The 16,100-nt window shown below is 31.5% G+C and overlaps 2 protein-coding genes across 2 annotated transcripts; both read left to right on the top strand.

Annotated features, from left to right (window-relative positions):
- Positions 1-980: 980 nt before the first annotated feature.
- On the top strand, positions 981-3,103 carry STR16 (sulfurtransferase protein 16). Its single transcript, XM_048111109.2, has 7 exons — positions 981-1,138; positions 1,237-1,332; positions 1,926-2,036; positions 2,130-2,203; positions 2,454-2,524; positions 2,596-2,649; positions 2,902-3,103. Exons 1-7 carry the CDS (start codon positions 1,068-1,070, stop codon positions 2,974-2,976), a joined length of 552 nt encoding a protein of 183 aa, XP_047967066.1. The 5' UTR covers positions 981-1,067; the 3' UTR covers positions 2,977-3,103.
- An 8,532-nt stretch (positions 3,104-11,635) lies between these two features.
- On the top strand, positions 11,636-13,650 carry LOC125210721 (NEP1-interacting protein-like 1). Its single transcript, XM_048110300.2, has 5 exons — positions 11,636-11,901; positions 12,425-12,603; positions 12,740-12,823; positions 12,915-13,082; positions 13,197-13,650. The coding sequence occupies exons 1-5, from the start codon at positions 11,718-11,720 to the stop codon at positions 13,317-13,319; spliced, it is 738 nt and encodes a 245-aa protein (XP_047966257.1). The 5' UTR covers positions 11,636-11,717; the 3' UTR covers positions 13,320-13,650.
- The last annotated feature ends 2,450 nt before the right edge of the window (positions 13,651-16,100 follow it).

Below are 16,100 nucleotides of genomic sequence, written 5' to 3'. Positions count from 1 at the left end.
AAATTAAGATAAACACAAAGAGGGATGGGGTGGCCACCTCAGACATATGTCATCATCTACACCTCAGAAATTATCCACATCAAACATGGGCAATTTCAATCACGTGTCTACCCATCTTCATTACGTGTCTACCTTTCCATTATTCCCGATATTTTCGACCCAAATAATACAAACATTTCATGAGGCCAAAAATTAATAGAGAATAATTAAAAAAATATTTGTCTTCACTAAATTACGCAGAACACAAAATACATTGAATTATGGAGTATGAATTTCAAATGAGTATAGGGATGCGTTAAAATAAAAAATAACTTTTAAAGTGATATTGTAATACCACGTGGCTTGTAATATTATAAACACTACTCCATAATAGTATAAACGCTATACTGCAATATATAGATTGCAGTCTAGTGTATTGGATATTGCAGATGAGCAAAAATTACAGTCTAGAGTATTGGATATTGCAGACCCGGAAAATTTATCTTTGAGCGTTTTTTATAATTGCCACATTACAGCTACTTATTAGTCCATATATCGAAATGATTAGCTAGGAATGATGGTATAGTGTCATTTTAAGAGGTGGTGTAATTTTAACATAATCCTATAAATATATATAGAAACAAGCGTGTATATGAGTATTATAATATGTCATGTCCTATTTTACTTGCTTTATTCTTTTTGGCACGATTGTTTAGGAAGATAAGATTGTAAAACTATAAAATATAATATATATATATATATATATATATATATATATATTTTAAAAATAAAATAAACTACACTATATTCTATTTTTCTAAATGAAATAAACTAAGTGTAGTAAATATTCATTATAGTAAAATTTTATAAAATAAATCAAACGGCGGAAATTGGGTGCCATTCACATATAATTTGTGGTACCAATCTAGATAGACTCGTGGAGAAAAAACCATAGAAATACACAAATATCACAATTTCACACATATATAGGTCCCAATTCCCATACATAATAATGCAAACATCACTGTATATTCATATCACCACTAATTCGTCTTCAAAAATCAAGAAAGTTTTTTTCAAAGAATACGATGAGCTCCATCTCTCTCTCATTTTCTGCTGCCTTACTTCCTCTAAATCTTCAACAGGATGTAAATACTAGGTGATTTTCTTGTTCACTTTACTCTTTTTTTTTTATGAAATTGCTGCTGCATGTGTCAAGCAATGATTTAATTTTTGAAATTTCTCTATATGTTTTAGGTGTGCATCAGTGTCCTCTAAAAAGTTGATCAAGAATCAGCTTGGGCCGATCATACGACGTAGTTTTAGCACCACCCACCGAGTTCCCGGCTTCAGGTAATAATTCTTGATTTTCATATAATTAAATCTTGGTTTTTGAGTTCGATTGCATTATGCTCTTTAATTTCATTTGCAAATTGCACCCTAATAAATTTTTCCCAGTGATTTGAGTGGATTATATGATTAAATCTTGTTTAATTTCACTAATGTTATTGGAAATGGCTCACTCACCCCTTAAAAGGCCTCGTAAGGGAGAGGGTTATCCACACTTATATAGAGAAGCTAGGATCATCACCAAGCCGACGTGGGACAATGATTTAGAGAATTTAACAAATGTCTCACTAGGTACTAGTACAGATCTTGCATGTCATCATTTTGAGAAATCATTTTACACTTTCCCTATCTGTGGAGTCTAATTTGGTTTAGGGGAAAATTGTCCAAAATTTTCCTCTATTGATCTACTCCATTTTCACTCATTTGAAGTTGTTGAAGTAAATTCTGAAACTAGGATGTTGAGGCAAGCCTTGGCTGATGCACACAAATTTGATTTTGAACTTGCATTATTCGTATTGATTTCGCTCTCATCCTTAGCCAAGATTCTTGACCCTCAAAGTCACAAATGATCATTGTTGTTACTGATTTTTGTGCAGAGGGATGGTAGCAGAGAGCGGGAACGTGCAGTCGCCTGCAGTGCCAACCTCGGTCCCTGTTCGTGTGGCAAATGAACTACTTCAAGCCGGTCATCGTTATCTCGATGTTAGGTGATCATTTTCTTTAATTTGCCAAATTTCCTAGTAGTATTACTCTTTCAGACATGAACAAATCTGATGATTGGCAAATTTTGCACTTTGCAGAACCACTGAGGAGTTTAGTGCTGGCCACGTCGTCGGTGCTGTTAATGTTCCTTTCATGCTGAGGCGCGGCTCAGGTTCGCCCTTGCAATATTCGTTCACAGTGACTAGAAAAAAAATTGTAATTTGACATATAATAGAGAAAGTGTGAAAGGAAGTCCTCTGGTTTTTGTCACAGCTTAAACTTTAAAAAGGGAAGATTGTTTGTCGAAATTGTGATATGTAAATAATCAGAATATGTTTGTTCAATCTAGACAGAGATCAGTTTTTGAGTGTTTTCTTTGAAGTTTTCGATTCCTTACAGTTGAGCTGTATATGATGAAACAGGTATGGCAAGGAATCCTAAATTCTTGGAAGAAGTATCAGCTCTTTTTAGAAAAGATGATGAGATTATTGTTGTAAGTTGTGCAAAACTAGTAATGTGCTTGTTTTTTGGTGTTTTGGGTGCTAAGAATTCGTCGGATTGCAGGGATGTCAACTGGGAAAAAGGTCGTTAATGGCTGCATCGGAGCTCGTTTCTGCTGTAAGTTCAATCTTGCCTTTGAGGATGGATAACTTTACTAAGCTTCAATGCATGCCTGATGAACTACATTAAGAGTGTGACATATGTTGTAGTATTAATTATTGCTCACATTTTTGTCTATGTATTTGTTCTTCATACATATAAATGGAGTTCACCTCTTATCTGTTTATGGTGGTGGTTGTTGAAGATTTTTTTTTAACTTGTAGAATACAGGTATAGTAGTATTAATGAGGTTAATATATATGTTTGCAGGGTTTCAGTGGGATTACTGACATGGCTGGAGGATATGCTGCCTGGGTACAAAATGGACTTCCATCTACAGAATGACCCTTAAAAAGAAATAGGAGCAATGTGCATGTAGTAAACTTATATCTAATTAATTATGTTTCATAAGAACAAAACTTTCGATTTCATCTAAGCACAAGTTGAATGATGACTCAATTATACAATCAAATGGGATGAGTATTACAATAGGATAGAAATGAGATGCACAATTAGAGTTATGGCTGGGCAATAAAACCTCATTATTAGAGCATTTTCGAGGAGTGAATGTATACAGAGAAGGTATATTATCATCTATTTATCTTCTGAAAAAGGAAATATTTCAATGTTAAAAGGGAAATATTTCAAAAAGTAACAAACCCAAAGAGAAAAGATATATAGAAATGTAAATTATTTTCTAAAGGAAAAAATAGTATAAGATGCATTTCAAGACATAAAAATATACTAATACATTTTTAAATACCATTCCCTTTGGAGAATGGTTTTTCGTTAGACTAATATGATAGTTATAAGATTTTACCTCTTTATTGGTGGAGAGATAAAAAGATATTTCTTTAAAATGGATAAATGTATGATACATTCTCAAATATCTCTTCTTGGGGAATAATTTTTCTGTAAAAGAAAGCAAATGGTAGTTATAAGACTTTACATCTCTATCTACCTTTCCCCTTGGAGATGGGAGATAATTTTATATGGAGTATTATAATTATTCTAGTTTTAATATAATTTTAATATATTTATTCTAAATTTTAGATTAATTTATATTTTTAAAAATTTCTTCTTATATTTGAATTTTCTTAAAATTGATTGAAAATACAATAAATTTAAATGTACATATTTATTCAATACATAAGTATAATATTTTTATTTAATTTTAAAATTATCCAACAAATATATATAAATTATAACTGAAATACAAAATCTTATAAATAATTTAAGTTTTTATATACAATTGTATTTTTTATTGTACAGGTATTCCTCAAAAATTTAAATTAATTTGAGAAATAAAAAAAATATATGAACTTTTATTTAGCAGAATTCAGCCCAGCCCAGCCTATTTAGTTAAGTGGGACTGGACTAGGTCTAAATTTATTGGAAAAAAAAAATCAGCCCTATCCGGCCACGCCAGTGGTGGGCCTAAGTTGGGTCAGGTCCCAAGTTGCCTGGTCTGAGGCGGGCTTGTGCGGAACTGGGCTTGACCAACGCAATCCATGTGACAACTCTACGAGCGAGCGTGATTATATTCTTGGGTATTATAAATTAGTAGGAATACTACATTCGTCCACCAAAAATAGACTAATTTTACAATTTCATTGTGTACCTTAGTCCAAAAAAATTAGGCTGATTTTACAATTTCAGGGTGTTCATCTAAATTAGACCAATTCTAAATATAAAAAGTTTTAACAAATATACTAATCATACACATCATTTTAAATGTGGATTCCACAATCTAGTAAAACTATTTCCACCATCTTTTTTCTCCATTTCTCTTACTTTACCAATTACACATTAAAATCGGTGTTATTTATAATTTTGTCTATTTTTTTTTTTGAACAGATGTAGTATCTAAGACTGAGATTGTCATTCATTTCTCACCACCTTTAATTAATGTTGGAATAAGCATGATCTCAATGGATCCACAAAGCTAATTAAAAGTCCTAGCTATGACGAAAGTTGAAATAGTACTACTCCATTTTTAACACTATGAAAGTTTTTATTGCAAATAATCATGGAAATTAGTATATAGGAGCACATAATTATATTTGTGTGCGCATTGTTGCATTTAATCTATGTCAGTGTTTCTATTGTACTTTCAATTTTTTTTACTGTATAGTGGAGTAGTATCTTATATACATAATGGAATCATTAATTTATATATTACATAGAAATCAAATTTGAAGATATATGAATTTTTCATTCACTTTTAAGAGATGGACGGAAGTGCATATTAAGGTTTGGCAAATGTTTTGCAATAGTTCTCCAAACAATTTTTGAAAAAATTATACTAGTAGACTTCAATTTTCTAATTACCCCTTTATTTACAAATAATCATAGAGCGTAGGGACTACGGAGAGGGGATTTAAAAGATGAAATACGTCATTTTCTTCAAATTTAATCCTTTTATTAGTAGTAGTTTAGAATCTATTGCTCTATTAAACTGAATACGTCATTTTCAATATAATAAGAATAACTGTCTTTTTCTCTTTTCCTTTTATTATGTATTGTATATAACCACACTATATCATAATTATCATTATTAAATATTTTTTTATCTAAATTCATGCAATTTGGTTCTTAAAATAGTAGACCTTCCAATATCATTTTCCTACATCTGATATTTCAACTAAATGGAAAGGGTACTCCATATTATTCAGCTGCAATAAATGAAGTGTATTATCTTAGTGAGGAAGAAATAATAATGTCAGTAGAAGTAGGTTGATTCCACCTCCTTTCCAATTTACAGTTGAGGAATATCATAAATAATAATATAAATTAATTAAACAATAAAAGCCTTCTACTAGTTTTGCAGAGGATCCGACAAAATTCTTCATTTCTTCTTCGAATTAATTATATTTCAGATTTTGGGTCCACGAATTTGTACATATCTCCAGACGCCATTAATAGTATTTTTAGGTTTTCTTATTATAAATTTTGATATAAATAATCATAATTTTGAGTAACCTCTACCATCAATATTTGCGTGGCTCACCTTCCTCTAATTATTGGCACATCATACGGCAACATCAATAGTTGCAAACTTGCATGCCATTAGATTTGGGGTCGAGGTCTACCCTAATAAAGTGAATCATGTAGTATACCTATTTACAAATTTTTTTTGTTTGACTATCGAATCCCAAAATCTGATTAATCTTATTTGATCGGATTTGAGGATTAAGGCTCTTAGCGAGTTGAACTCGTGACCTCAACGTCACTATAACTCTATATTGTCAACCACGCTACGACCAGTTGATAATACTACTGTATAAAATTTAATACTACAGTATTGATATGAAATAAAATATTGCGCATGCATTTAAAGATTGAATCTGATCTGGACCCCCCTAACCCCCTTATATAACCAAAACTTGAGATTTAAAGTTTGGATCTAATTTTTATAACTAAAAATATGTATTTTAGACTTCGTGACTAATTATTTATTTGCATGACGTCTCACACACAAAGTCCGATATAATCATATTAGTGTAAGTTGCCGATCCAACTGGGAACAATAATTTTTTCGTGTTATTATATAATTATCAAGTAGTATTTATTACATATCTAATTATGTAGCTCTAAAAAAATTATTAGCAATTTTCTTTGTTATTTGAATTTACCGATATGTCCTTTCTCTCAACAATTCCGATTCTAACTTCTGCGTTCGGAGTCAATGTAATTATTTAATTATCATAATAATAATAAATTCTTTTAGGTATAGCCTGAGATATTAGTGTCCACAACGACTTGTTCAACTAAAGTAAGACTAAAAATCTTGATTAAATTGATTTAATTAAGATTTAAAGTTGAAACCGCCCATGGGTTGAAATAAAAACTGAGTGCATTGTAAACTAGTGGATGAAGAGAAATTAGAGAAGGTGAAGCATGTGACAATTAGTGGACCATTCTCAATACTTTTATAACACGCTTTCTATTTTGTCAAAAAAGAAGCATCCCCTCTCCACTGTCTCTTTTTATTTATTTACTTTATTCCTCATGTAGAAGAAAACGACACAACGGTTATCATCACAAAAACATTGTTGTGGTGTTGGACTCTTTAGTTTATACTCTCTGTTAACAAATAATAATCTTGTTATGTATATTAAATCCTTCATAAAAATTAGGAGTACTAGTATTCATTTTCTATATTAATAATTTACCTTCTAACATGATAAATCAGGACAAAGGCAGATTTTAATATTGGAAAGCTCAAAAAGAAGAAATACTTAGTTCTACCACCGTTAATAATTGCAAGTATTTCTCTCGATGCTCGTGTCCCCAAGAAGAATAAAAAAGAGCGGACATATAAGAGGTGTAAAAATAGCACTGGGAGAGGGTGGGAGAGGGTAGAACTGAATAGTCAATATCTCATGATAAGGCTTAGACCATCTCCAAGAATACACTAAAACCTAAAATGGGATAGATATTTAGCTCTAATAGTACTTAAAAATGAATCTCGTTTTTGGTTTTTGACAAAAAAAATACCTATTTTTAGATTTACACTAAATCAAAACCTAAAAGTTTTTCAAATTTTGTGAGTAAAAAAAATAGTATAATATAGAGAATATTCTTTTAAGTTTGAGTTTAGTGTAAATAATTGGAGTAAAATCATATTTAATATGACATTTACACTAAAATAGGTTTAAGTTTAGTATAAATAGTTGGAGATGCTCTTACATCCCGATCAACTGCACAATCAGCCTAAAATACTATTTCCTAAATTTTTGAATTTAGCTACATCCCCAACAATATTAGGTTGCCCCTGACCATATGCATACGTATCAATATTTTTTAGTACTTTTTATATGCATATAATATATAACTAATTTATTTAGTACGGAGTACTTAACTAATTTTACATTTAGATTTATATTACTTAATATCAAGACAATCGACAGTGAACAAAGAGAGTATTTTTTCAATCCATCTGCATCAATAATGTGACAATAATCAACCGTTAGAGCATATACAGGGGCATGCTTAGTGGCTGCCCAAATCAGCTGGTGACTTGGTGCGTGCTTAGCGCTTAAGCACGATGCTACGACAATAAAATATATAATGGGTAATTTTCTTTTAAACGATCATATTTTATTTTTCATTTTATATAACCAAAATTACCCATGAATGTAACCCCCAAACATTTTCTATACGACCCACCATCTAATTTCGTATTATATTTCACAATCTTATTTCTATCTAGTACTTAATATTTTTGGTTTCGATTTTGATTTTTCATTTTATATAACCAAAATTACCGATGAATATACCTTAATCCCCCAACATTTCCTATACGACCCATAATCTTATTTCTCTCTAGTAGTACTTTTTTCGATTTCGATACATCCAATCGAAAATGATGATGCTCCCTCGATGAGGAGTTGCCGAGCACCGACTACAACCAATTTTTTGGGTGCGGCAATGTGATAACTGAAAAGCACAAGAGATCAATGAATGTCGTCGTAAGACATACAAACATCGGAAAAGAGAAGCAACATACCAATGATTGTTTGTGGATCATTTCTTCGAAACCCCGTAATGGGGTCTTGGAATATTTCCTGTCGATTCTGTACTAGTCATGGTTTATTCCTGCGCATTGGCAAACCAATTGTGATCACTAGCAATATTGGTTTAATGAAATTACTAATTTTTGTTTTTATTATAAATCTCTACTGTGACATATAAAAAGAATAATCGATGATGAATGATGATGATGATGATGATGATGATGATGATGATGATGATGAAATAAATAAATGTTAATAAGTGTTAAATATAGTATAAGTGTTTTGTGTATATAATCGGTTGGGCATACTTTTAAATCATGAAAAAATCAGTGTACAATCAATTCAGATTTTCAGTGTGATGCATCCACTTACCAAAATGAATCGATGGTGCATGCTCTTAAGTTGCTTGAAATTCATGCAATCTTCAATCTTCATTATTCAATTCATGTTTTGAGTGTGATGCATCCGCTTATCAAAATGTTTAATCATATTTCTTTCGTTGTCTTATATACCAATCAATTTAATATTTCATTTAATCATCGTGCCAAATAAATCAATTTGGACACGCATGCATTTCTTCTCTATGAACAAAATTATTTACTATACTTTTATTCGTCTGTTTTTCAATTTAGTAGAGGAAGACTAACTTCGACAGTTTCCAAACACAAATATATAAGCAAATAAAATTGATTATACAAATAAAGACGTACTAGTATTGTGTTTGAGTGGAGTTCCTGAAGCCGACTGAATAAATCAAAAAGAAGAAGATTTTGTTGTTTTATTTAGTGAAAATTGTCTTAAAAATCATAAATTTTGGTTTAATTATGGCATGTCTAACAATTTTAAAATCATCTTACAAATCATAAATTTTACTAACATTTTTCTTATTGCAAAACATTTTATTTTCCTATTTGTAATATGTACTGATCATTAGCGGACAAGTGTTTCAAATTGATGACATGCTTGAATCATTCACTAAATTTATTTTAAAATAATTAAATTTATTTAAAAAAATAAGTAAAATTTATTGCCAGTCTTGTCCTCGGCTAAGTTTTTATAAATTATTATTTCACTCAAATGTACTATTCGAAAATTGATAAAATTGGAAAGTTTTATGGCAAAATTTTCTTGAACTTTTCACTGTTCCATAGGTTTTGTCAGTATTTTTACTATTAAAAGCTATTGGTTTTGCTATAATTTTATTGTAATCAATTACTACATACGTATATAAATTTCTTTTGATATGGTTATGTCATCACCCTCATCAAATTGTGCGCTGACATTTTAATAGTTGTATATAACAAATAACTACTCCATATGCATTGGAGTTGCGTAGACAAATTCACTAAATAATTAATTTCAGGATTAATTACATTTTGAAAGTTGAATTTATGAATTTTTATATTGCATGTGCCCAGTCACATCGCAATTGTCACTTGAAATACTATACATTGCATTCATGGGTTAGGAATCAATTTATAACTTAAATTTCTATAAAATAAAAATAAAAAAACGAAATGTGGTTGGGTTTTTGGTGAGCATGTTGAAAAAGATCAATAAACTATATCAAATTGACAACTGCAAATTTCATGCTAGTAGCAAAAAACAAGCGAAAAGGGATATGCAATCAATCATTAATTTACTATGTACTTTACAAAATCGATTGCTCATTATCATGTTATATTAGTAGTAACTTTTTGACTTTTTACATATACGTCACACGTTCACGTACTTAGGCTTTTTCCTAGAAGAAAACTTGATTGAAAATGTTGAAATATCAAAAGGGGGAAAAGAGAAGGGTCTGAAGATTGAAGCATTTATTGAGTGAATTATATACCATATATATATATAACTATATGGGCATGTTTGATAAGTTAGTAATACCAAAATAGAGAATTATATATGGACATTTCTAATTGTTTGATATCATAATTAAGCTTAACTCAAAGCCCAATATAAAACCAGGACCCTATCTAATCTTACCAAAATTATAACATTAACCTTGTTTATGTATCCCACCAATTTGTCAAGTTAAGCCATGTTATTTAATATACAATACAAATTTAGATAATTTCTTTTCTATCAAACAACAACGGAAAAAAATTATATATTTGCATATCTTGACATGAAGCCCGTATTTCTTATCTTGTTTTACATATCTTCTCATATCCCATCTTTTTTATCAAACGAGTCCTAAGAATCATTGACTATTTCCGTATACAAGAATTATTTGAACGCGATATAAAATGGTCATTAAATTGAATTGAGTAGTTATGAAAATTCGTAGCTTCAAAACGAGTTTATATAATGAAAGACATTAAATGAGCAATGAAACATTTCGTGGCAAGCGTGTTATGTGACGACTTCAACAATCAACAATCAACAATCAACAATTTTGAAAATTATATGTATTACTATTACTTCAATATTTTCTAGAAATCTAATTTTATGTTCTGACTTGGTTAAGTTCGTCTGAATTAATCTTGCACTTATTATTGTCATTTACTACTTCTTTTGAAAGTCCACTTATTGATTAATATGAAATTTGTAAAGTGAATAGTAATATTAAGAAAATAATAATAAAAATAAAATTATTGTTCTATCCGTTCATAAAGATAGATACTTTGAGAATGAACGAGTTTTAATGTGAAATTAGTAAAATGTAGGAAAGATATAAGAAAACGTGATTAAATATTGCTAGCGGAGATTTAAGCTCACACCACCAAAGATAAAACTTATCAAAAAGTGGAAGTTTACTGATTATACAGAACTAACCAATATGATAAGTTGTTGAAAAATGCACGATTTCTAAGCTTATTTAGCCATTTTCTATATCAACAATTTCAATCCTAGTTTTTCAGATAATTTTTCATTGTAAAAGAAAATTTTACTAATCATATTTTAAGAATGATAATAATTAGTAGTAGTATTTATTCTGTCTTATTTAAGATCTCTATTTTTTATTTTATAATTTCTCATATTTGCATATTTATCATAAATTTCTCTTTCTTTCATCTCATTGAAATATTAAAATATACTATTTTTTCTAATTAATTGTACTAAACAATTCTACCTAAATTTGCATTCAACTTACATGTGCATAATTCGCAAACTAAAAATCACCCTATTCATCTTTCATTTTTAGTCTGTCCATCTTTTTTATATTTTGCCAAAAAAAAAAATCAATCTTCATTCTCATTAAAATATTAATATTTTTATTATTTAATTACACTCAACAATTTGACGTAAAATATAGTATTTGATCAGCGAATTACAATCCAACTGAAATTTAGTCGAGTAAATATAAATAAGTGTGGCTGTTGCAGATATTTTTCGGAAATGAATAGATTTATAATAAAAAAATTGGAGTCGCGGAAGCGCAGAGATATTTCCAAATTAGTAAATTGAATAAATAATTGGTGACAAATGAAAATGAAAATGAATATTAAATTGATACGTGTTTATATATTTGGGACAGCTGTTTCCTCACCTGAACAAAATAGGGGAAACCAATTTCAAAGAAAGAGAAAAAGGTTTGTAATTGTAGACTCTCCGTTTCAGGAATCAATGGAGTTTTACGCATACCCGTCTCATCATTTCCCCCAATCATCATCATCATCGCCTTCCTCCTCCGAAACCTATTCCTCCTTCGGATTTCTACTCAATAAGATCAAAGATTTCATTCGATGCGCGGTTTCTGCTCTACTGGGGAACGTGTTCTCCGCAATTTTCACATTTTTCTTCGCTTTGAGTGAGTAATTCCTCATTTCATTCCGTTTTGCTCATTTTTTTCTAATTTATTCTGCACATTTTTTGTGATCTTTGCATGTTGTTGGGTTTCCCTAATTCTTGTTCGTGCTTTGTGTCTTATCCCTCAATAATTGGGCGAATTAAGATCTCTGTGCCTGAAAATCTTTATCACCTAATATTATTCAATTGCTCTCAAAATTGGCTTCTTTTTTAGGCTTTTTAGCTGTATTGATTTTAGCGGGGGAAAACCAAGGTTTGGACTAATCTAGGTTTTGAGATTTTGTCTCTTTTTGAGGGGTTATTATTTATATGCAAAGTTGCTATTTTGCCATTTTACAATGCTTGCAATGTTAGATACGAGGTATTATTGGACCTGGATTTTTTTTATTTCGAATTCGATATACTATCATTATAGTTTTGAAGATTTGGTGCTGGGATGATGCATTTTGGCATCATATACTTCTCTGTTTTGTGTCCTTTTTAAATATTTAAGCTAACAAATGCGTCGGTCCATGTCTATGCAGTTGGAACTCTACTTGGGGCAATTACAGGAGCTTTGATCGGCCAAGAGACGGAAAGTGGGTTTATTAGAGGGGCTTCGGTGGGAGCCATTTCCGGGGCTGTTTTCTCTATTGAGGTCTTCGAGTCGTCTCTGCTTTTATGGCAGTCGGATGAATCTGGATTAGGGTGTCTCCTCTATCTGGTGAGGGAAACGTCCTTCATCTGTATCATTGTTGCGTCTTTTAGTTTGTCCATTAAAGCAATGTGCATTGTCAAGAATCACATTTTTAAATATGTTCAATTCCAAAACCTTATAATTGGTTTCTTGGATTGTGTAGATTGATGTCATAGCGAGCCTCCTGAGTGGGAGACTTGTACGTGAACGTATTGGACCAGCTATGCTTAGTGCAGTGCAAAGCCAGGTATATAAGGCTGTGTAGGTTCCAGGAAGTATTACTGGACTTGTACATGAGTTGATACCTTTTGCTTACTTAGTTCTTTTTCTTGAATCAGATGGGAGCTGTCGAAGCACCTTTTGAAGAAGTCCCAAACATCTTTGACACGGGAGGGGCAAAAGGTTTATTGGTAGACATGGTTGAGAAGATCCCAAAGTTCACAATCACCGGAGATGAAAGTGCTGATACTTCAGGGGATGGAGTCTCATGTTCAGTTTGTCTTCAGGTACCAATGCAGTTTCTCGTACCATCAATTGCATTTTGTTTATTTGTATTAAAAAATGATCTCAGTAGCCTTATTGAAAAGTTTTTCTCAATAGTCTCCTTTTTGAATGTATAGGACTTTCAGCTTGGGGAGACTGTACGTCGCTTGCCACATTGTCACCACATGTTTCATCTACCTTGCATTGATACTTGGCTGGTTAGACATGGTTCTTGCCCATTGTGCAGAAGGGATCTGTGATATTTATTCTGATTATATTACACGGAAAACTGCTTTCTTTTTTTAAAAATTTCTTCATACTTACATGTAGGGTATGACCATTCATCCTTTCGAACCATTAGTTGTAGAATATCTCCCTATAATCTCATATGTATGATATGTAAATAAAATTCTAGACACTAGTTTCAGGTTTGGTCATTCTGCTTTTTTGATCATCCTTTAGTGTAGAGAAAATTTTGACTTGTGATACTGGTCTCATTGTGTCCTATGTTCGGATTTAGCTGTATACATTGTAATTTAACAACACCAAACCTTGCTTCACAATAGGATGTTACACTGTTAATGTATTCTACTCCACGAGTTAGGGTTTCTTGGTCGAAAAACGGTTGGGTTCTCATGCATCCTTAACTACTAAACTCTGTTGCTAATTCGCTAGTCTTTAATTATGTCGACCTTTGTCACTTCACCGCTGTTGCACCCGGATCCAACTGTAATAGCTCTGTTATTTGGTGATCTAATTGATTTGGTATTTCAGTGGTATTGCATGTATATGTGATTGTACAGTTTGAGATAAACTAAGTTTTTCTTGTATTCTTAAGCCTGTCCTTTGCACATCATGCCATGCTCCTACTCATTCACTTTAGACAGATTGATGTAAATCATATAATAACTTAGGTTGGCTCAATATTTATTAGGTTTTTGTTTCACCCAATTTTTGAGGCTAGTTATCTCAAAATGTTAATTTTGAGAATGTCATCATCCCTGTGTGGGGCAAGTTGGCATTTTGATCTAAAGCTACACAGCTGTCGAATTTTCATTTGCATCATAATTCACAACATTGGATAAATTCCAATCTTTTTGATCAATGTGAAATATATATTTCAGATCTATTTTTGACGTTCCTAATTAAGATGTTTTAGTAGATGCTACATTTGAAAAGATAACTAGTTACTAGTGCATTATTAATACTCTCTGTGGAAAACAATTTCATTTTTTCGATTTTGGTCCATTCACTAAAATTAACCTTACTGTTATTGCATCTGTATCTCTCTAATATGGTGGATTTTATTTTTTACTAATAATAATTTAATTATTTTATTTAATATTCTTTTTCTTTATTAATTTTGTTATAAAATTTTAAATTTGTATAGCTATATGGATCATTATTTTTCGTGGATGGGTGCAGTATAATATGTTATACCCCTGTGACTAGATTGTCTGATCTCCAATCATCCTTCCTACTGAAATATCTGAGTTTCCACGATGCTATTTTTTTGGATATGCGTGTGTTTTCGGGTTTTTGTGTGGTTTTTTTTTTTTTTTGTTGGGTGGATTTTATGTTTGACAATGATGATTCGGAAATGTAGAGAAAAGAAGCTGATGATGGGATAGTGTTAGTTTGATCATATTGATTCTTAATTAATGACATTAATGGGAGTTAATTATTTATTTAATGGATTAATTAAAATTGATTCATATTTATAATAAATATATTTAAATTTTATGTTATTCTTATCAACCAAACACCTTATTAAAATTATTTTAGATATTATCTTGACAACCAAACATCTTATTATAAATCAAGTACTATTAATTTAGTACTCCTTTCGTCCCGGAATAGGAGTTCACATCTGTTTCGACACGAGTTCTAAAAAATGTAAAGTAGGTTAAAAAAATTAGTGGAATATGAGTCCCAATATATCTATATATATATATATATATCATTTTTTTAATAAAATTTAAGTGAAATGAATTAGTAGAATGTAAAGATAAGTATTTATTTTTATAAAGTACGAGCAAACTCTTAGTATGAGAGACAAAAATAACAAGAGGGGAGTTATGGGACGGAAGAAGTATTAGACCAAATCTATATTAACTCGTCAAATATTGTATCTCATACTAATTTATCTTTCAAACTGGATATATTCATGTTTATATACGAATATACATAATTGTATTCATCAAATAGTGAATTTTGCGATTGATAATTTGACACAATTAATCACCGAAAAATAGCTGAGTGTCTTTCTTGGAAGGAGAATAGAAAACAATGGGAATGATAAATAAATGGAGGCTAGTTGGTGACAATAACATTAAAACAAAAACATAAGATATTGACCTCCTAAAAACAAAAATAGAAGAAATATTTAGAGCATCTTCAACGGCGGACGTCGCGGTAGGATGTCGCGGAAGTTCGACCGGACGTCCGCCGTAGTGAACGAAATGGTAGGACACACCCGTCCCATTTGCCCGTCGGATGGGCTCGGACGTCCAAGTAATTTTGATTTGTTTTTTTTTGTTTTTTTTTAACCCTATAAATACGGCTCGTTGAACTTCATTTCATTTACACCACTTGTGTTGACAAGTTTCTCTCTCTAAACTCTATTTTCAAGTATATCTAGAATGACTAGTAGTCGTGCGGGTGGTAGTGGCGGAGGCGCTAGTGATAGTGATAATGAATTGGATCTCGCTGTGGAAGGGGCGATTGATCGATTGCTACGGCAGAGGCAGCAGGCAACAGGCGGCGGCGGTACCTCGGCCGATCCATCGCCGACGTCATGTACCCCGGGACCACATTGTTGCACATATTCGGTTGTATCAGGACTACTTCACTCCGCAGCCGCGTTTTGGGGATGCCTTATTCCAACGACGTTTTAGGATGCATTGTCCGCTGTTTATGCATATCGTGGGTGCTTTAGAGAGAAGATACGAGTTTTTCAGGATCAGGGAGGATGCGGCTGGCAAACCCGGACACACGCCCTTACAGAAGTGCACTGCCGCAATCAGGCAACTGGCGTACGG

The sequence above is a fragment of the Salvia hispanica genome, chromosome 3 (genome assembly GCF_029641045.1).
Source record: "Salvia hispanica isolate PSC_SH4W2 chromosome 3, Shi_PSC_v1, whole genome shotgun sequence".
In the NCBI taxonomy this organism is placed as follows: domain Eukaryota; kingdom Viridiplantae; phylum Streptophyta; class Magnoliopsida; order Lamiales; family Lamiaceae; genus Salvia; species Salvia hispanica.
Note: the sequence above shows the minus strand (reverse complement) of the source record. Positions and strands in the feature narration are given on the sequence as shown.